Raw genomic sequence first — 23,318 nt, forward strand, 5'->3', positions numbered from 1 at the left:
GTTTTATCGACTTGTCCGATATTAACCCTTTAAGTCATGCTTTTTTCTACTGCATATTTTAACCTGAAATTTCGTACTCATTGATTTTTGGGGTCGCTAATCGCAAATCTAAGGTTATATTTTTTCGATTTTCAAATCCAAGATGGCGGACAAAATATGTGAACTTCACAATCAAATTCCACTAAAATTAGTATACAAAGGTTTTTGGGGGTGCTGATCACGAATATGAGCTTTGTTGCGAGAGGCCAATCGCAACCTGTCAGCTGAACTCATTCTCGTCCCAGCTCGTGCTCAGTCGAGTTCACCCGATCCACTCGCCCTATCCTAGCTCTTTTTTTAACGCTCAACTAATTACAGCTCGTCTTCTGCAACCTAGCCAATGATAGGTGTCCTACTATTGTGCTAGGTCTACCGACGCCGGCTACAACATGTTTGCAGCCAATAACGCTCACGCGACGCTCAAGTACGCGTGCTCTGTTACCGCTCTTTTGATTTTTTCCGAAAATAATTGTACGAAGCTCTATTCAAGTTCTAAAAAGTCCCTAAAAGCTCAGCTTAGCTCTACTAGTGTTAATCATTCTTTGTTAACGTGATAAATAATTTAGTTTTGTTTAGTTGTTTTGTAATAAAATTATAATGAAGCTCAATAAAAGTGTCTTTTGTGTGCGAATACCTCTCCTGACCACATTCTACGGCGTAACTCATCTGTTATCGATCTTTTGGCTCTAAATCATTAATAAAAAGTAACTGAATCGAGAATTTTCGGTTCTCACAGAACAAATTTAGATTTGCGAAATTCAAGATTGCTGTATTACCACCGTCGGCACTTTTATGGGATAGACGAGACACCAGTGCTGCTCTATGTTTCCAGTGAAATTGAGTCAGTGGTTGAGAACGGGAAAACAAATTCTTTGGAATTTCCTACTCTCTACTCCTCAACGTATTGAATCCAATAAGCCGGATATTACTTTCTTCGACCGTAACACCAAGCACGTATATCACACTGAGTTCTTAGCCCCGGCTGAGAAGAATGTACATGGGAAAGAAGAGAGTAAACAGGAACACTACAGAGAACTCATAGAGGTCTTGAGAAATGTCAATCACGAATACACAGCGCATGTGATAGTCCTGATGATTAGCGCCCTCGGAGGGATAAGAGACCGCTTTCTGTCCGAGCTTCGAACAATACCAGTCTGCTGTAGTCAGGCTGAAATTTTCGCGACTCGTATGCAGAAAGTAGTCATCTTTGGTTCTCTCCGTATCCTAAGACAACTGAATCAATGACTGACCTCAAACCTGAGGGAGTCGGGTGTCTGCATGATTATCTCGTCTGGTCAGGCCCTAAGTGGGTCTCTTGGACCTCTGGCCAGATACATTTGACAAATTGCAACATAATAATAATTCAAAAATTCATAATTTAGAAAATAGTTCTAACAATTCGGTTAAATTGGTCTCAACTTCGTCGGTTGATAATAGTTCGTTAGCTTTCGCGAAACTGGGTAAATTTGATGGTTCTCAGACGTGGGAATCTTAATCACATCAAATTCGCATAGGTGGATAAATGAGGTAAAAGCATCGGTTCTAGTATCCTGCTCGAAGGACAAAGCTCAAGTTATTCTGGAAAATTCGTGTTTAGAGGATTTAAAAAATTTCGAAAAATTACAAAAAAATTTTGGAAGATTGTTTTGGTAAAGCTCGACTTTCTAGAGTTTTTTTAAGTCGTTTTCAGACTAGAAAACAGTCTGAAAACAAAAATGTGACTTTTCCAACGATTTGGATAGGCTTGTCAAATATGCATACGGTCTCCTTCGACGAGATAGAATTGCAGGTTTACAATTCATTTCTGGACTCAAAAATTATAGTTGCAATTTTCTATTTGTTCGGAGAGTATTGAGTCTCTTCAATTAGCAACTCAGAGTGCTTTAGAGCTTAAGTCAATTGAAGATTTGACCTTTGGAGGTCAGAATAAAAATAATATTAATAATAATCAGAATAATAAGAATAATACTGGTAAACATAACAATAACAGTAAATTCAATAAAAAAAAAAAGATTTTGGGAATAATTTCAAAAACAATAATAAAAATAATTCGAATCCTATTGAAGGTTATTTTAGATCAAATTTTCAACATAAAAACTCTTCACAAACTTTTCAATCGTGGATTTGTGGTAAAACAGGTTATTCTATAAAGGACTGTCAGGTTCTTTGAGGTGTTTAAGCTAATCTATCAAACATTTATAATTTCAATAAGTCTACTTGTAAAGGTTAATAAAAAAAAAAAAAAAAAAAAAAAAATTTTAAAACCAAAAATTAATTCGATTGATTTTTTTTATCCTTCTGTTTCTTCTAAACCGAAACTTTCACTTAGAGGAGAAATTAATGGTAAAAAATGTATTATGACAGTTGATACTGCTGCTGATTTTACTGTTATGAATTCTTCTTCATATAAAGGAAAGGTAACTGTTTCAAATAATTATTCTGTTTCTTATTCTATTTTTTCAGTTTCAAGTGATAAATTTGATTTCGATTTTATTGAAACTGTAGAAATCAAGATTTCCAATAGTAAAGTTTTTTTTGCTGAAATTGACGAAGAATGTATTTTGGAATTAGATTTCTTGATAAAGTCTGGTTTATTTACTGAAATCAAGAACCTTCTTGATAAAAAATTCTCCGAGGGTGATTTAGTTGTTTTAATTAATAGAACTAATTCTTCTTTGAATAAACTTCCAGAATTTGTTCTAGATTAATATGTAAGATTGTCAAAATTTTTCGATGTAAATGATACACTTCGTTTTAACGAAGATTTATTGAAGAATAAAAATATTTGTGCAAAAAACCCTTTTGATTTAGGAAAGTGCAAAATTTTACAGCATAAAATTGATGTTAGTAATGCACTTCCTATTGAACAGGCTCCTCGTTGTATTTCTCTCCATTTTTTGTTGACTATCGTAAATTAAACGATGTTACAGTTAAGGATTCAACTCCAATTCCTCATCAAGAAGACATATTGAATATGGTTCTTGGTGCTCAATGGTTTTTTACCGTTGATTTAAAAAGTGGATATTGACAAGTTGAAGTCGCTCCGGAGGATAGATCTAAAACTGCTTTTTGTATTTGGAATGAGGTTTGGCAATTTAAGATTCTTCCTTTTGGTTTGTGTAATGCTCCTGCTACCTTCGTTAAACTTATGAACATAGTTTTAGAAGGTCTTCTCGGTAAAATTTGTTTAGTTTATTTGAATGATATTATTATTTTCAGTAAAAGTCTAAATGAACATTTTATTCATCTTCAAAATGTTTTTAAAAGACGTTTTACAAGCTTCTCTTAAGATAAATCCTAAGAAATGTATATTTTTCCAAAAAGAAGTTATTTTCCTTGGACATGTAGTTTCTGGTAAAGGACTGAAAAGTTCTCCAGATAAAATTTCTGCTATTATTAATTGGCTTGTTCCTAAAAATAAATTTGAGCATAGAAGTTTTCTAGGTCTTTGTTCTTATGATAGGAAGTTCGTCAAAGATTTTGCTACTATTGCAAAACCTTTATATCTTATTAGTCAGGAAAGAAAGATTTTATTTGGGATGATTTAGCTTTTCAAACGTTTTAAAAATTGAAACAAATTTTGAATTCTACTCCAATTTTGGGTTATCCTGATCCAAATTATCTTCCAATTCTTGGTACTGATGCTTCGAATGTTGGCATTGGTGCTGTGTTATCACAGAAGATTCCAGTTAATGGGAATGGTGAGACTGTTCATGAAGAAAACATTATTGCTAACTTTAGCAAAACTTTCAATAATCGTAAACGTAACTACTGTGATACTAGGAAAGAATTATTAGCTGTTGTTATTTCTGTTGAACATTTTCGTCATTTTTTTCTTGGTAAGAGGTTCACTATTAGACTTGATCATGCCTCTCTCACTTGGTAACTTTCTTTCAAAAATCCTCAAGATCAAGTAGCTCGTTGGTTTGAAATCTTATTCCAATATGATTTCGAAGTTCAACATAGACCTGGTCATAAACATGGTAATGCTGATAGTTTATCATTTTGGTATTAATAAATTTCAAAAATTCGTCAACGTTTTTCCTGGGCAATTCTTAAACAAGATGACGAGATTCCGTGCAAAAAATGCAAAGTTTGTTCCGCTAAAAAGGGTCCCTATAAAAAATCTTGTGGTCAACTTCAAATTTACAATGTTGGTTCTCCTAATAAAAGGGTTTATCTAATGGTTTAGTTGAAAGGTTGCATAGGACTATTCTTCAATATTTGTCCACATATATTAACAATAATCAAAAAGATTAGGATAAGTGATTTTCTTTATTTTCATTAACCTATCATTTTTCAAGACATGAAACTACTGAGTATTCACTAGCTTTGTTGATGTGAGGTCGTGAATTAAGGTTGCCCATTTATCTTCTTGGAGGAATTAATCCTTCAGATAATTCTTCTGAAAATAATTCTACAACTGATTCTGTTTTTAATCTTCGTGAACAATTAAAGATTTTTCATGATAATGATCTTTTGTGCATCAACCAAACAATCTGCAATTTTCTATATGATGAAGTAGAACAAACATACGCGTCCTTGCCTGTGTTGGATGACGAACGTTATGACGACGAGTATTTATTATTTGTCAACGATGAAGAAGACGAAGAGGAAGAAGAAAATGATAGCGGGCTGGAAAGTGATATCGACAATTCGGGTTATGAAGGCGATGATGACAATGATTCTGTTGTCATAATCATCGATAAAACTGAATACATTTCAGATGGAGATGAAGATGAAAGTGATGCAAGTGATAACGATTATAATGCTGACGATGATAATAATGATAGTTATAATGGTGTGTATGTATGTATGCGCGTATGTTCGTACGTTCGTTCGAAATTTTCCTGGTCGATTATCTCGAGAACAAAAAATGATATCAATGTGGGACCAATTGCATTCGACGCGTAATTATGTAATTTAAAACGGATAAGATTTTTAGCAAAATCGGTCCAGCCATTTTTTTTGCAGAACATAAAAACTAGCAAAAATGGAAAAGGACATGAATTTTGCAATTTATAAATTATACCATTTTTTAAACAAAATTTCAAAATCTTGTAAAAAATATGAATATTAAATGATAAGAATACTTGTATGAAAATATGATGACAATATTTCATCGAAAAAAAAATTTTAAAAAACAAAATCAGCAATGAAAGAATTTTAAACTCTTGTCAGGATTGAGAAAACAGCATTAAAGACGCTATAATAGTCAATAATAATTGTTAATAATATGGAATTGTGTCTAAAAAATGAACATTGTTACTAACAGATAGTTATTTATCATGGTAATATTAAAAAAAAAAAGTTTTTAATTGTTATAAACAATAAAAATAGGGATCCATGCTATATATATGAATACTTGTAACTCATAATTTTTTCTTTTGCTAAAAAAATGTAACCAACCGTATGACATAAATTAAAACATACTTTTTTCGTTTACAACAATTAAATATGTTATAAACAATTAGAAACGGGTTCTATTCGAGGTGTTTCTTCATTTTTTCCGCTGGGAAGCTGGTCGTGTGGAATTTTCGGGTCGCACCCAGACCACTGCAGAGCACTGATATTTTATATAATCATTTATAATGTTTTCTTCCAATTGAGTTTTTTTTTTATGACTACAAGTTACAAGTTAACGAACTTAGAAGGGTATAAGTGCTACACGATACTTCGTTTCTTCTTGCTAAAAGGAAATATTTTGATTTGATATTATATATTTCGCTTTTCAAACTCAAAATTTATGTATAACATGTAGACGACGTTTTACAGCTACAAAATAATTATTGGAAGTGACGTCACTCGAAAAACAACTGTGAGAATTGAGTGGAGTTTGAGGGTAAAATTAGTTGCATTGCTGTGTATTTCTATTTTGAAAGTCACCAAGGGAACACGTAGATTTTACTAAGAAAGGAAGTAATAAAATTAAAAGAAAAAGCAGGTGGATAAAAGAAGATATTTCCTGAAAAGTGTTGTTTCTTGAGAATAACTGGTGAATAGAAATAATTGAAAAATTATCAAGTGAATATTGAAAAGTAAAGTAATGAGTAATTATTATGAAGAATTAATAAAAATGATAGAAATTGATGAAAAAAACATTGGAACTGTGAGCGGACAATTACAGAATAATATAACTGTTGATGAAAAAACGGAGATTTCAGTCAACAATTTTAATTTTAAAATCACTAGGGAAAAATTCATTCATCAGCAAAACTGTATGAGAGGAAGTGATCTTCAACGTGATGTTTGAAGACAGAGTCTATCGGTTGTTGGAAGAAATGATGAAAATGTATTTGCTTTACGTATTTCAACTAGATCGATTATAAATTCAAAACATGTGAATTTGATAGATTTTCTTAATAGTGCTAAAGTGTATATTAATCAAAAATTTAGAGACATTATCGATAACAATTGTAGCAGAAAAGTAAACTTTTTTTTAGTTTGTACATTTCATAAGATAAAAGATGGAGAATCTATTAAAGAAACGAAGTATTTCACTACGGTAAAAGAACTTTTTATGCTTTCAAGTAAAGTAGGGAATATAATTGATGTCCTATTAACGAAAGTTGAAGATTTTGAAGAACGTGATTAAGGATGGTCCATGCTCGCAATCTTTTATTTTTAAGTCAATATCAATCGGTAATATTTCGATTAACGTTTATGGGTTGAATAAAAAGGAAGAATAGCCCCATTGTATTTATCTAAATTTTCTTATAAAAAATACATACATTTGTTAATGGTAAAAAGTAATGTTAAGATAAATGTTGATAATCATTTAAATCCGATTTGTCATTTCTGTTTGATCAAAGACCTCTCTAGATTAGTTGGTAGTCAAATTTCTAAAAGTAAAACAAAAAAATAGGTCTAAGCACACTTTCTCTGTGTTAACACGACGAACTTCCTATTAGTAATTGTTTATAACAAATTTAAATAGTTATAATCAATGTTTGTTGAAAACATCCAAATACATGTGATATACACATTACTGATTCAATAAATACAATTTTTAATTGTTTATAACTAATTCGTATTGTTACAAACAATGTATGTTTGATAAAAGTTATATTTAGTTGTGAAAAATAATGTCTACTCAGTATCGACTCAATTTTCGAATAAAAATGTTATTGTTTGACTTAAAAGTATTTTAAATAGCTAATCTCTTCATTTTTTTGGAGTTATTTTGTTATAAAAAAAAAAAAAAACGGCTTAACCGAATTTGTTCAAATTTCATTTAAATCCTCTTTATGATAATATCTTTCGAATTAATTTTGGTTGAAGTCGATATCTCAATCCGTTCTTGAGATATCGAAAACGAAAAAAATGCTGACGTCTAAACATACGTACCTACGTACGTACACACACATCATTCTAAAAATTGGTCACTATGCTTTCAAATACCATGAAACTTGGAGATATGATGGAAATTCAAATTTCACCAATCGACCCAATTTCAATAACTTCCTAATGGGAAATTAATAAATTGCCATTCGATTTAGACATTCCCAGATATCAGTACTGTGGATCCGGAACGAAATTACAAAAACGATTAGAACGTGGTGGTCCTGGTGCAATTTCATTGTACACAGCGTGTGAAGAGCACGATATTGCATATTCGGGGAATCAAGAAAACATAGAAGCGAAAAACGCAGCTGATAGAGTGCCTGCTGAAAAAGCTTGGCAAAAAGTTTCCACCAAAGACGCAAATTTAAGTGAAAAAGCTGTTGCATTAGGAGTTACGAATATCATGAAAGTTAAATTAAAACTTAGAATGGGTTTGAAGAAAAGATTGGGAAAGGGTTTAAATAAAAAACCCCTGAGACGGATTGTAAATTCTGCACAATTAATAATGAATTCTGGTGCGGATCCCATAAAATTTGCATTAATAGCTGCGCGAAAAGCAGTGAAAATGATTGATGGAAAAAAGAATGTTCGAGTTGCTCGTGTATTAGCTGTACCGACTATAGTCGAACTGAGAAAAGAGTTCCTCAGTTGCTTTAATGCTGTCGGGCTCCCCACCACTGATTTCTTACCCCTTCGACCACGTTTTTCACTACTGCGCAAGCGCACAAGAGCACATGAGGAACTCTCTTCTCAGTCCGACTATGAGGTTAGAGGTACCTTACCACTTATACCAATATTTGCTAGTCTAAGTGCAATTGGTACTTTAGCTGGTGAATCTTCAGGTATTGTAAAGGCAGTTAACCATGCTAAAGCTGCTCATCGTCAATTAAATGAAGTAAAACGTCACAATGAAAAAATGGGAGCTATAGCCTTTGGAAGAGGTTTATGTTTGGATCGTCGAAAATAAGGATACGGTCTATATTTGGAACCGGTGGAAAAAAACGTATAGAGCTGCCACATCAAGCATTAACTAACATCGATATTTTGGGGTATGCAAAAATTATGAAAATTCCATACTTGAAGTGAAGATAAATCAAAGTTCTTTAGTCATGAATGATTCGATCAAAATAACGCTGTCTAGACAGTCTTCTATATTAGAGGCATATTATTTTTCACCCATCGAATTAACAATGTCAAGAAACTATGTATTGGACCTTGTTGAATTATTAACATTCAACTTAATCTCGAACATTGATAATGGAAATAATAAATTTTATTGTAATATAGATAAACGAGATGAAATTATTAAAATACTAACAGGAAGCTATGAAATTGAAGATATTGAAAATTATTCAAAGAAAGCTGATCCGAAATCGTCAATTTTCATTAAAGCTAACAACAATGAACTGCACATTAAGATTCATAGTGATAAAGCTACAATAAATTCCGAGCTGGATGATTTTATTATAAGGATATATACGAAATCTGTGAAAACATGGGTATTTTTTATAAAACGATTGTCAGAAGGAGCTATGAAACCGACTTGCCATGCCAAAAAATTGTCAACGTCGAAACCTTAAACGACTAAGTCGTCAGAATATTTTGTTTTTAAAGACCTTGGGCCTAAAGCCACGCATACAAAAAAAGTCAAAGTAAAAGTGTGCTGTTTTGCATGGTTATTGCCATAGCTGCAAGAGAGGAGACATTAGCTATCAACACAGAAGTTGTTGATAAGTCTATATCACATTGTGAATTACATGCTTGTTAATCTTATGCATCACCTTCACTTAATAACAGCGATGAAATCTGGATTGCTGTTTAACATCAAGATTTACTAAACCTAATGACACTGCTGTAGCAGCTACAACGAAATTTGTAAACATGGCATTCTGTTACTTATTTGAAGAAATACGATATGAATTCAGTAGCGTTGATATTGATCGCAATAAAAATGTTGGTCTCACAAGTGCCATTAAAGGATATTTTTCACTTCATCCAAATCAATTAAATTATTTGAATAGAACAAGCTGAATTGCCAATGATGAAAAACTAATTGATAACAAGGGATACTTTGACATTTTATTACCATTGAATATGCTTTTGGGAATGGCTGAAGATTATCATCGCATTATTATCAATGCCAAGCAGGAACTCATTTTGACACGTTCAAACACCGATCTGAATGCAATAGTATAGGATATAGCGAGTTCAGATGGAAAAATGGAATAGATGATTCCCTACATCACAGTGTCAGATACAAAGAAAATATAATTATTAAATTATTTCGCCAATGATCTGCTAATAACGGTGAGTTTTCGATCATGGGAAACTTATAAATGTCCATTGTTACCGAGAACAACGAAAAACGTCTGGATGGTGAAAACATCAACACAGTTGGAGAAGCCAAGATATGTTATACTGACATTTCAAACAGCACGAAAAAATGATGCAACAAAAGATCCCAGTCAATTCGATCATTGTAATTTGAGAGACGTAGAACTTTTTCTCAATTCACAATGTTATCCATATGGCAACTTGGATCTTGACATAGTTCATAATCAATATGCATTATTATATGATATGTACAAAAATTTCTAAAATTTCTGTGTAAGAATTATATTATGGCAAAGATTCAGAACGTCTTTTTACAAAAGAACAATCTATTCACAAAGCACCTTTCATTATTATCGATTGTTCAAAACAAAATGAATCACTAAAATCTGGACCTGTAGATGTGCAGATTGAATTCAAATCTACAACACCTATACCCGATAATACATCAGCATGCTGTTTAATCATTCATGATCGACTTGTTGAATACAGACCTTTGAGTAGATAATTAAGAAAATGATTATAATAGAACAAAAATCTGTTCAATTTAATCTTCAACCGGAAAAATACATAATGCATGCATGGACTTATGCTTACAGAGCAGCTAGACAAGGATGTTGAGAAAAAGCAGCTCGAGATAGAGAAAGATTTAGATAAAAAATAGAACAATATAATATTACATAATCCTGTATTATTGAGAAAAATTGATAATATGAATAAAATAAAATAAATCATGTAAAAATTGTTCTTATTTTAACAATCCTTAAAAAATGGGACAGGGCCATCATTTTGGTCATCCTTGAGTAGATGATGCTTGTTACATCGTCGATAGATTCTCAAATTTTTATCTAATTACCACTCATTAAGCCGTTTATCCCATGCAGTGTCGATATTATTTGCAGCCTCTTCAAAGGTCAATTCTTTTTCTGAATGTTTTGAGTCGATTGGATTGAATCGGAATAAATTTTCATTGGTCTAATATCATCATCAAAAATCTAAATATTCTAAAAGACCCATTGGCTTAGTTTTTTAACATTTATAAGTGCACATTCGAATCGAGGGTGACAAAGATATGGAAGTCCTAAATTTATTCCTTTTTTTATAATTCCTTCGTAGTGTTTGTCGTGATGTGGACACCTAATTTTGTTGAAATCATTATAAATTGTAAAATATTCTCTTTCCAAGTTAATAATTGAAATATCTGTCTTTATCTATGATTCCAGGAAGTATTGCACTTCATAATCTTATACAAAAATATAGCGTACGTTGTTCGAAATCTCTTTGAAGTACTTATTCAGTGTTTCATATGGTGTATCACCAATTTCCCATGAAAGTCTATGATAATACCTTCCACTAACATCAACGTCCCATACTTCATTAATAGATAACCCACCGTAATCATATGGTGGTTGAAATAAAAAATGATATTCACAAATTTTTTCCAATTCTAGCCATTTACATGAAGCCGACTCTTTTACAATCACTTTTTCGTTAGAAATGCGGTAGTCAGTACGGTAGAATGTCCAAAACCTCCTTTCATATTCTACTTTAGTCAAATTGAGTGTATTCACGTGAATCTCAAACCCGAATATAAACACTATATAAGCCCATAAACAACACTCGGAATCGCAAACTCCATCGAAGTCAAAGCTTGTCAATATCACCAGCCGATGTATTACCGATAGCTCAGCCGAATCAATTAGATCCGACAGTTCAAAATTTCCAAGTACAGGAAATACCCTGGAATCTCCAGCAGCCAGTAGCAATACTAGGGACATCCAGGATGACCAATCAGAAGGAAGAGTCGATGAAGATACCTGTGACGCTACCGCCGAGCCAAGGTTACGGCTCGATAAAAGACCCCATGTCACAGTAACCCTTGGAGAAAGAGAATTATGGGTACTAGTCGACACAGGAGCGTCAAAATCCTGTATCGCAACTAAATTATGAGAATTCATCAGAAATGAAGGGTAATTTGTTAAGTACACGCCCAAAGAGTGGACCGATACTGTAGCTGATGGTAAAGAAGTAAATATGACTGGTGTGGCTAAAATTATTGTCACAATCAAGAATAAAAAATACACTTTACCGGTAGCAGTGATGCCAAAACTAGGAGATGAATTCATCCTTGGAATTGATAATCTAGGGAAAATAAAATACCGAATACAATTTGATGAGCAAGGTTGCCAATTCATGGTGGAAGCTGATATTCTAAACAGTGTTAAAACCACACTCGAAACAATGGAAACGCTTAAGAGAAGGGAGGTTGGATATTAATGAAAAAAAGAGTCAGTTTCTACGTACTCAGCTCACGTACCTCGGTCACTCGATCGATGGGGATGGCATCAGGATTGATCCTGAGAAAATGGAAGCAATCTCAGAGATTCCTTCTCCGTTCTGAGTTAACCTAATTCTGTCACTCGTTAAAAACCTCCCTACTTTGTCTAGTATTAAAACGAGCTTGTGCTTTTGAATCTCCCGCCGAATCCTGTAGAAACATCTGTTGCTGACCCTCATCATCGAACCTTGGAACCGACGAGCAAGGACGGAGGGTAGTCTAACCAACATCTTTGGGTCGTCGTTGTCCTAGATGGTTAGATTTCATTTTGACAGCACGTTACATAGTGTTAATTCTTTTGCCTCTATGGAACAAAAAATTTCTACAATTTCATCATTGTTTATAAGGTTTTTTTGAACTTCCTTTATTATCTTCGCTTGCAACAGTATTTCATTTTGCTTTGGAATTTTTTTTACAATTTCAGCACATGAAGCTGACTCTCTTAACTGGCAAATTTTATCAAAATGTTCTGCAGAAATTTTTTAAGCAAGATATCATTCAAAAATCCAAGGTTATCTTCCCGAGTTTTAGTTTGGATTGAATATCGAGTTTTTCACTACGACCATAATTTTTTGTACAAATTTTTTCTTTGTTCTTAAAATTCTGACTCATTTATGTCCGGCTTTCTGCAATTTTTTTGACCGTTTCTGGATGCTGTTTTCTCTGTTGATTTATTTCCCTTTCGTTGGTTTTGATCAACTTTTCCTGAATATTTTCCAGCTTTTCTCAGATTATTACGAGACTTTTTTTTTCGATATCGACTACAATTCTTTTCGCCACTTTTCCCTATCCATTATCGTGAACAACAGGTGCAAACATCGAATATCAAAAGTGGATGCCATGCTATAGTTAACAAGGTAACGCGCTTTTTGATACCCGGACAAAATATCCCGGACAAAATATTTTCAAGACAAAATTACTCCAGACACTATAATTTCCTGACAAAATATTCTTAAAAATTGTATATATACAATCGAATAATTTCATACTTTGGCGCTAAAATGTCATTGTGTATTGTAATGCTATCTAGCGTTCAATTATGGAATTATGTTTTGCAATAGTGAAAACCTTGCTATCTATTTTAGTATATTTCGTAATTATATGGAGTGCTGCTATTTTTATGAGCTAGTATTTCTATTGTTTCTAAGCAATATTTGTGAATTATTTATTAGAAATTTTTAAATCAAATCAAGTTATTGAAAGACCGTTCTACACAATGCCTCTAAAATTTGTGTTGTCACAAAAAGGTAAAAACTTATTATTATATGAAGGAATTTTATACACACGGAAGAAGGTGAATAAAAGTAATGTATCGTGGCGTTGTGCTTCTGATTCCAATTGCAATGTAATAATTCATACAGACAGTGAATTGAAAACAGGTATTATTTTATTTTATTAGTTTATATGTATTCATTGTTGAATAAATAATATTTGTAATTTTAATGGATCCATTTCAATGGGTACAGGCAATATAGTTGGTGAAATACCAAAACACGAACATGCTGGAAATGCTGCTTTAGTGAAAACGAAGATTATCAAAAGTCAAGTAGTAAAGAAAGCTAAAGGAAACGATTCAAAACCTGCTACGATCGTGTCTAAGGTATTACGAGGTATATCATCACTGGTCACTGCGTTATTGCCAAAGCCAATATCTTTAGTTCGAACTGTGCATCGTGTACGTGTTAAAGAAAATCCTCAATTGAGTAATCCGTTATCTCGAGGTGAATTAGAATTACCAAACCAGTTTAAATGTACACACAATGGAGAGTCATTCTTACTTCACGATAGCGGTGAATCAAAAAGAAGATTTTTGGTGTTCACAACACTCAAAAATTTAAATTTTTTAAGTAAATGTGATCAATGGCTGAGTGATGGTACATTCAAAAGTGTACCGAGTATTTTTATGCAATTATATACCATTCATGGTTTCATAAATGGTAAATCAGTGCCACTTGTTTATTTATTATCACCTGATAAAACGAAATCTACTTATATAAAATTTTTGAAGGTGTTACGTCAAAGTTTGCCAAATTTTTCACCTAAGCGTATTGTAGTCGATTTTGAAGAAGCATTTATTGAAGCTTTTAAAGAAATATATTCAGGAGTGAAAATATCTGGGTGTAGTTTCCATTTTAATCAATGTATTTGGCGCCACATTCAGTTATGTGGGCTCCAAAAACTATACAACACAGATATAACGTTTGCTTATAACATACGCTTACTTATGGCATTACCATTTCTTCCGACTGATGATGTAATATGTGGTTACGAGTTAATTGTAGGTAGTGACTATTATGATCGTTATAATGATGAATTGAATACATTACTCGAGTATTTTGAGATAACGTGGATTGGTAAGTCACGTCACAATAGAAGAAAACGCGATAAGCCAAGGTTCAATATTAAAATGTGGAATTGTTATAAAGCTGTTTGTAATGATTATATTAGATCAAACAATTTAATGGAAGGATGGCATAATGGTTTCAACCGCCGTGTTGCTGTTTGTCATGCATCTATTGGACAGTTTCTAGATGCAATTAAAGATGAACAGTGCAAAACTGAAATGTTAATCGCTCAAATAGATTCAGGATTAAATGTCTCAATATCTCGTCGTAAAGCCTATCGTGACTATAATAATCGATTGAAAAGCATTGTTATGAATTACAACTCCGATTACAAATTAGAATACTTGAAAAATATTGCAAAAGTACTATCAATATAAGGTTGTAATTGAGATAAATTTTTATTTAACACTGTTATAAACAATATAATTAATGTTATTTCTACGTTGTTATGTAAAATAGAAAAAAATGTTTTTTTTATAGATTCGATTAAAGAAAGTATTTATTATGTGAAAATTTAAGATAGCATGAGTGGTTCCGTAACTATTCGTCCGACGACAATAAATCCGCGACATTACATCCGTTTGAAGAAATGTGGGGGGAGGGGGGGGGGTGTTTAAAAAGCAGACCAAATGTGAATATTGGGTTATACAGAATATTTGGTCTGCTTTTAAAACCGCATTTCTTCAAACGGATGTAATGTAGCAGATTTATTGTCGTCAGACGAAGTAGCGTGTCACCACATGAGTAGTATATAGTCATTTACTTTACTTTTTTTATAAAATTGACCAAAAAAGATATTTACTAAGTAAAAACATGTGATAATGTGAATATTGTTATCTATAACGGCATACTAAGTCAATGTCAATATTACGTTCCTGTATAGGTTAGACTAAACCAATGTTAATTTAAAATTATTATTAATAATATGTAATCTCGACAGTACAGAAAGAAGTGAATATTTTTATATGAATTTGACATAAACATGTCTTAAGTTGAAACATGAAGTATTATAAATGTAATTTCTAACAGTTTAAAAAAGATACAAAAAATAAAATAATCCATGTAATTTACATAATATCTATTTATTTTATTAGTATGTAGAGACTATAAGAATTTTTTTAAGATATTCTGTCAATGGGATATCTTGTATGAAGTCATTTTGTCTCAGGGATATTTTGTCTTGGGGATATTTTGTTCGGAAATATTTTGACGGGGATATTTTGTCCAGGTATCAAAAAGCACCGAATCAGTTAACAAGCGTAGCAGATGCTATTTCAGCCAAGATAGAATTCATAGTTTCTACAATGTTATTACTTATCTTTGTGATAAAGTTTCTGCATTTAACGATACTTGCTAGAAGGCTACTTAAATTTGTTAAATATATCTACTGTTCTGACTTGGTCTAAGGTACTCTATCGACGGCCTAACATTTTTCTCCCCACCGAATAATTAGATGACTCGAGGTCTCTCCTGCCAACTCATTTTCGCCAATTAGACAACTCTAATTAATTCCTAGACGTATATATCCCTTCTCGAAGGGCCTAGAAGCTTCGAGAACGCAGAGGTTTCGGGAAAAACGGTCTATATTAGTCTGTATTCGCCGGTTACTATGAGTATTCGTACGTAGCTCGTACTCGGACGACTATTGGGCATCATCGGACGATGCAGATCTACAGACAACTCGTTGTAACAGTCAACTCGGTACGTGTGTACTAGCAGAGAGCGCACGCAGTCGAACTCTCTAGTGAAAACCCAGACAACTCCTCAGACCTGGACTAACTCACCAGTTAATCATCTATAGTGATGATTATGAACTCATCAGGCAGTCTACCTCTTAGAAGACATCCTCAGGAAGCTCATGTTGGTCCGCATCAGCACCTTCTTACAAAAGGCGCGAATGATGTCGGCTTCGACGCCTCACGGCCTCGTGGACAGACACAAACACAAGATCCATACACGAACAACTCGCTTGTGTCTGTGTGGCTGACGCCAACACAATGAAACTCAGACTACTTAAAAAAATCAGGCTACTCCTGGTGCAGAGACCAGTACAGGAAAACTTATAACTTTCCTGTGATCCTCTACTCATCAGTCAACTCATTTGTGAACTCTGTGTGAAATTTCCGTGAACTCAAGACTGTACAGACAATTCAAAGACTCTTTTATTGTTATTTTTCTGTTACTGTGATTTTAGTGTTTAATAAATCGTTAACTGATACTGTTAAATAGTGTCAGCCAACTCATTTACACCGTTCAAAAGTCCCGACTGTTCTAGCATCCAAACATCCTAAAAAATACAGTCCACAAAGTCCCGACTTCTCACTCAGCCGACTCAAAGTCAGAACATTTGGTCCTTCGAGCCGGATGGGGTCCGGCTTGGATGCATACTCCGAACAACTCTGGAGCAGTCGGTTGAATGGTGTATCTTTTTTTTGTAATGTTCGGTCAACTCAACATATTTCGCGGACAATTCACGTTAAGTTCAATTTCAGTTATTTTATTCAATTTTAGTCAGTGTTTAGATATTTTCAGACAACTCAATTGATTTTTGGTGTAAATAACGTTGCAAACAATACTTGTTTACGCATTCTTGTGCCCAGTGACACTCAGAATTGTTGTAGTGCTTTAGAGATCCTTAGCCTGATCGACTCTTAGTGTCTTGAAGCGTGCTCGCGCGCACTTTTCAGTATTCTACGAATTCTCTGAGTGACCTTGCATGAGTAAACAGCTGATTATTTTCTTGTGTACTATTAAGTGGGTCAATCGAGTTTGTGATTGATTTAATATCACCAGTGAGCGTGTTGGCTCCTTATAATAATTGGAGTGAATTAAATCAAGTTTCTGGTTATAAAAAGTACACCGTGCAGATTAAGATATACTCAGTGATCATTGAAGTAATCAATTGATCAGTTAATCTCAGTTTTCGTGGCAAAGTATTGTGATTAGTCATAATTTCAGTCATCTCTCTAATGTTGAGTTGTGTAATCAATTTCATGTAATTTTTGTGTCTTAGAGATAACTCTCCATGCATCAGTGTAATGGTTATGCAGAATTAGTCAGACTACTCAGTGTTGTGTTATCCCCAGTGCCGATAATCACGATTTAGAAAACATTGAATTCACTTTTGACAACTCTAGTGATCTCTAATGATCTAAGTGATTGATTCAGTGATTGTGACCTTGTTAACCAGTGCTTCAGCATGTCAAATGACAAGAACTTCAGTGTACGAACCAACTCACCGTGTGAGAACATATTCTCACAAGACAACTCACATCAGCAAGACTCAACTATGTCATCAGGTTCGTCAACTCATTCACCAGACAATTCATCACAACATGGGTCAAGATCACCATCTCCTGAATCACGATTTAGCATAACACAACGCAGGTTATCAGCTCATAAAATTAAGAGATAAAATTCTTGCTATGGATAAAACCAAGACGTCTATGGGCCTTCTCGATAACACAATTGCTTCACTTGGGAAATTTTGGGAAACATTTTGTGCGTAGTCAATACTGGGACTACCCATTAATCTTCAGACTACTCAACCGTTCAAACTCCAAGTTCAGAGAAACCTGGAACCGTCAGAGACTCGACTCAACCAGACAGCCAACTCTTAACCAACTTCTTTTGTTCATTACTTCTCAAGCACGAGCAATTGAAGCTGCAGATTCATTAGCAGATCAGATCAACCAGCTGCCAACTCAAGCATCATCATGCTCAACAACGAAGTCAACTCATCAGCCAACTCAACAGAAGCAACAGACATCTCGAGCATGTCATCGACAATCTTAACACAACCAGAAGAAAGCTGATTATCCTTGTGATCAATGTACGAGTTCTGATCACTACCTTTCAGACTGCTCTTCATTCAAAAAATTGACAGAGTCCATGAGATACAAACTCGTGCTGACTTCTCGGCTCTGTTTCAATTGTTTCGGTCACCATTCCATAAAAAAGTGTAACTCAGATCGTACGTATAGTATATGCAATCAGAAGCATCACACGATGATTCACCACCCCCGTACCGCAGCATCGACTCTACAAAGATCAGCTAGATGAACGTCAGTTGGACTATTGCAAAGCAGACAACTCTACGGCATCAATGACGCCATCGAGCACGCGTTCAGACACGTGTGGCGTTGGTTAGTTTCGGGAAACTCACGCAGACAAATCGACAGTCGTTCTCACCAACAATTATTCAGTTTTGTGCAAAAAGACTCAATTTTGTTGTGAATAATTATCTCAGACATCTCAAGACCAATAGTCCACACAAACGTCAACTATCATTAGCAGTCAAATCAGTTCTAGTGGTCCAGGAAGATCAGTTTAGTGTCTGTGGAAACTAAACTATGCTGGCGTTGACGCCACAGTGCCTCACGGACAGTCACACATACAGTGTACCACCGAACAACTCTACTGTATCTGTGTGCCTGTTACTACGAGCTAATTGTGATATTATTTCATTACCTTTTTCAGACAGACGTTTCAATTAGTACCTGGACAACTCAGTTACAATTATTAAGTAACATCATTATGGTCTTCGTAAATCGCAGACAACTCAGCAGTGAGGTGAGGTGGTGAAGTGCCATTTCTGCATCCAACTCTAGATCACAACCATCAAGTCAACCAGGTAACTCATTATCATAGTCAACTCATTGCAGTTAATTCTCATCAAGTTTCAGTCAACTCTTCAAGTGGTGGTGTGATCACATGACATCTAGGCAAATCAACGATAAAGGGTGATGAATCATGCAATTCTACAGGTGCTAACAGAAGTAAAGCATGCTTCTTTGGTGACTCGACGGAAGGGATGACCTTAGCACATGAGGTTTCGGCCTCAGGAGGGTTGAGGGTCCTGGAAGAAGAGTCATTAGGTCTCGGTTGATCTCCTACAGCCAAAAAAAAAAGAGAAAGACTCTGTCATCTCAACGTACAACTCATCAGCCGACTCTCTCCAGACAATAACTCTTGACGAAATTAATGACAGACAACTCATTCAAGAGATTAATCTGGAAGATACATTGACGATGTTCCCCAAGAAGAAAAAACAAATAACTAGAAGTGACTTTTTGAAGAAAAAGTCGACCTACTCAACCTGCAGCACAACTCATATTATATCATATCTGGAACATTATTAACTTTTTTTTGCGAAAATGACTAGTACAGTTTCCATGATTCTCAAAAACATAATGCAGCACATTCACACAATCTTGACGATTACTTTTTATGCTTTCAGTTTTGCCAGTATCTTGCTCAATTCTACAGTCAATCGCTGCTGTGATATCCATAGATATGCTAGTGTCTCGTGCGCCAAGCATAAATCGCTGCTATCTTGCCCTTACATTACGACGAGTCACTACTGTATCTCTGTACAAATCATAAAATTTTTTATAGGTTATTGTTCTTAAAATTAAAATTTTTTCTTTTTCTAACATAGTCATGGGCTGAAATTAGAAATTCGCTCAGAAAGCAATTGTTGGCTTTCGAGTAAGTATACTAGAAAATTTAGTACGTTTAATGACACAACAAACGTAACAACCAAAAACTTGGCGTGACTGTTATTTATTGATTGGCTTAAATAATTTCAAGATTTTATGCTTCTATAAAATCTTAACAGTTACGCCAAGTTTTTGGTTTTGTTTATTGTGTCATTAAATCTACTGAATTTTGTTTGAAAAAAAAGACCCGAAGAAAATAATTTATTTTAAATATTGTCGATACGTAGATTTAAATAATTGGCGTTTAATGATTTTAGGGCTGTTGAGATTTTTTGAAAATTATTATTAAAATATTCGTACTCACGTTTTTTTGAATGTTTGTTTTTGACTTAGTGCTTATACGCTACTTCACATTTAATGGCTCTTGCCATAATGTTTTTTACGTGAACGTTTCATAATATTAAAACTAACAAATGTTAACTTTCATTTGAACAACACAAAAAACTTAAACAATACAAACATTTATTAATATACGCACTTTATTTGTTATTATTAAATATCAATGAAATCACAAATAATTTGTCAAATTCAATACTAAAGTAAAAAAGAAGTATTCGGACTGTGTATCTATTTGACACTTTTCTTATTCTCAATGATAAAAAATATTGTTAATTATAAGTGACAGTTTATAGGTAAACAAAAAAAAGTCGCTGTAAAGAAATCATAGAATTCTTTTTGGGAAGCAATAAATAACTACGATCCAAATTAGTGTATTTGCAGTCACAGATGTCTGATATGAAATTAATTAACTTGATTTTGATCTGTTATAGGCTTTTAAACAATTGATTTCAGTTTTTTATATTCATTTATCATTTTTGTTGTAAATTTCATGAAAAAATATTGTTTTGATGTACGTCGTCTACGAACCATACATTCTGCTCTCTTCTAAAATTTTATTCAGATAGGATCACTAGAACCCGGAAATCTGCAGACCCCTCATTTTCAGCAACTTTTGAACTGTGTTTTAAATATTAAAGAGGTTCGTGCATAAAAAATTAAAGATTTTTCACTACAAATTTTTTTTACAGTTGCAATAGTTTATGTTAACTGAACGAATTTATTTGAATTATCAATCACTTAGTTTTCGAAATATTGACAGTTAAAAAATAGAAATTAAACACTGTAGAGATAGGAAATGAGTACTGGAAATGCTTTTCATAGTATTTTTGCTAATAATAATTAAAGATTATTTTACAAAAATAATTTTGATAGATTAAAAAATCTTTTACTTAATTGTAAGAAAAAAGAATTTATTTACCATTCCATTATTTTGTATCAAATATTTTTTAACTGAATAATGATGCAATCTGGACGTGACTAGAATTCACATCGTAAAACTTGGCAACGCTGCCACTTATTCTACCAATCATAAGCACGACGAAGAAACACATGGTACACGCCCCTTGCGGGACTTCAAACCCTAATTCTTCATGTATGCGAGATTCCAAATGCAGCAAAAAATTTCCGAAGTCATCCTGAATTCAAGCATCTAGTAGCGATGAAGGATAACCCACATATCGTCGACAATCGCCAGAACAGCGTAAGTATAGTACCACCATCCGAAACCGTGATATTGATAACCAATGAATCGTTCCCTATAATGCTCTCCTTTTGAAAATTTTTGTTGCTCACATTAGCGTAAACATATCAATCTGGACGTTACATCTGCAGCTCTGAAGCAGTATGGAGGATATCTTGCAATTAATGTAGAAAATAACCTAATTTTTATGTACAAACGACAGAACCTTGCAATCAGTTCACAGTTCAGAACATACTTCTAGATGTGTTAAAATCTATATTACGTTTACAAAGTGTAAAATTGAACATATGTATATATGCTTACTGTAACACGCTTTGAATTTATAGTGTTTCGATATTCCACGCTGAGAATAAGAAACAATAGTCGATCTAACACGACAGTTTTTATTTTCAATTTTCTACTATAAATTCCAAAAGGAGAAAAAACAAGTGAAAGTTGTTTTACAACGTTAAATGAATAACTCACCTTCTATCAGGGAGAAGATACATTTTTGCGTAAGGATTCCTTGGTTGACCATTAGTTCTTGGAATAAGATCAGTGGCGCAGAAGATAGTTATACTCAGACGTTTACTGGCTAAAATGTAGCCAAGTTTCACTTGTAACTTCCCACCAACATTTAGATTGCTCGTGAGATGTGAATTTCCTCCACGTCCTTGAGCGTGTAAATCCGGTGATCCTGGTGAAGTCACTAATACCGATGGTTTTCCTCTTCGAACATCATATAACTCTAAAAATTGTAAATATTATTTGACCTATTGATAACTTTTTACTATCGTCATAAACAGTAATTATTACGGAAACATTCGTTCAGAAATATATTTCAAACTTCCGAACGAGTGAACTACTTTAAAATTCATTAAACGTTTATAATACATAGTCAAGAAAAGTATTAACAAATACAAATGTTTTAAAATATTTATGATCAGTGATGTTTTTTATTTTTTCTTTTGATATCAACTAAACTTTGTATGGTATTGACAGTTATAGCGTTAAACGATTTGCTTTGCAAATAAAACATTTTATTATGGACTAAAATCATGTTAAACGGTCATATTTTTACCGATGCTATATAATCGACAATATGAAAATGATATATTTTAACATGGATCAATACACGATTTCCAAAACTACCTACTAATCCATAAGTTATTTGAGAAATGTTAAATAAATATACAGATTATTATAATGTACATTTATTTTCGTATTGGAAGACGAAAAATTTAAAAACAATTATGTTTTCTACAATTATTTGGAAAAAATAGAAATTTAATATATATTCCAATTGCGTATCAACAGAGCCTAGAGAATTTTAATACGAACTGACCGAACTATGAATAGAAGGTACCGGACATATAGAAGACTTATGATATAATAAATAGAAAAATAATAACACAGTGAAGAGAAAAAAAATTAATAGATCACAGTATTTTCCAATTTGTCGAATAGTGTCTTTTTTCTGAAGTTGTTGCTCCCATAAAATAAGGTCAAAAATACTGATGCAACAAATGTACATCTGTACTGCAATCTCCATTCAAAGAGTATATATTTACCTCAAAGAAATCTTAAACCTATTTTGATCTAAAAGTGATTAGAATAATTAATCAATTAAAAAGTTTCATAACATAACAGTTGTAAATATTGCTTATCGTTGATAACAGATTGTAAACATTCAACTATATGGACTAAAAATTTCAAGCCTAACTACACGGAGCTAAAATGTTAGAAACAATTTCCACGTTTCATGGTAATCTGTGTGAAAGTTATCGACCAAGTAAAAATTACTATGCGTCAATGAAATTTTTCCTGATTTGTAGAAAATTTTCATTACTTTTTACTTGCACTTGCTTTATAGTGACAAGCATGGAAATTCTTCCAAAAAT

General features: G+C 33.3%; 1 protein-coding gene across 11 annotated transcripts in view; it reads right to left on the bottom strand.

The window, feature by feature from the left end:
- Positions 1 to 23,318, bottom strand: part of Rim (Rab3 interacting molecule) — a 244,107-nt gene that overhangs the window by 173,318 nt on the left and 47,471 nt on the right. For all 11 annotated transcript variants that reach the window (XM_035091932.1, XM_035091936.1, XM_035091933.1 and 8 more), the window contains one exon: positions 21,904 to 22,165. In XM_035091932.1, coding sequence (XP_034947823.1) covers positions 21,904 to 22,165 — 262 coding nt within the window. The remainder of the gene's footprint in view (positions 1 to 21,903; positions 22,166 to 23,318) is intronic.

The sequence above is a fragment of the Chelonus insularis genome, unplaced genomic scaffold, assembly GCF_013357705.1.
Source record: "Chelonus insularis isolate UGA/USDA-ARS -01 unplaced genomic scaffold, ASM1335770v1 contig_8_pilon, whole genome shotgun sequence".
NCBI classification, from domain to species: domain Eukaryota; kingdom Metazoa; phylum Arthropoda; class Insecta; order Hymenoptera; family Braconidae; genus Chelonus; species Chelonus insularis.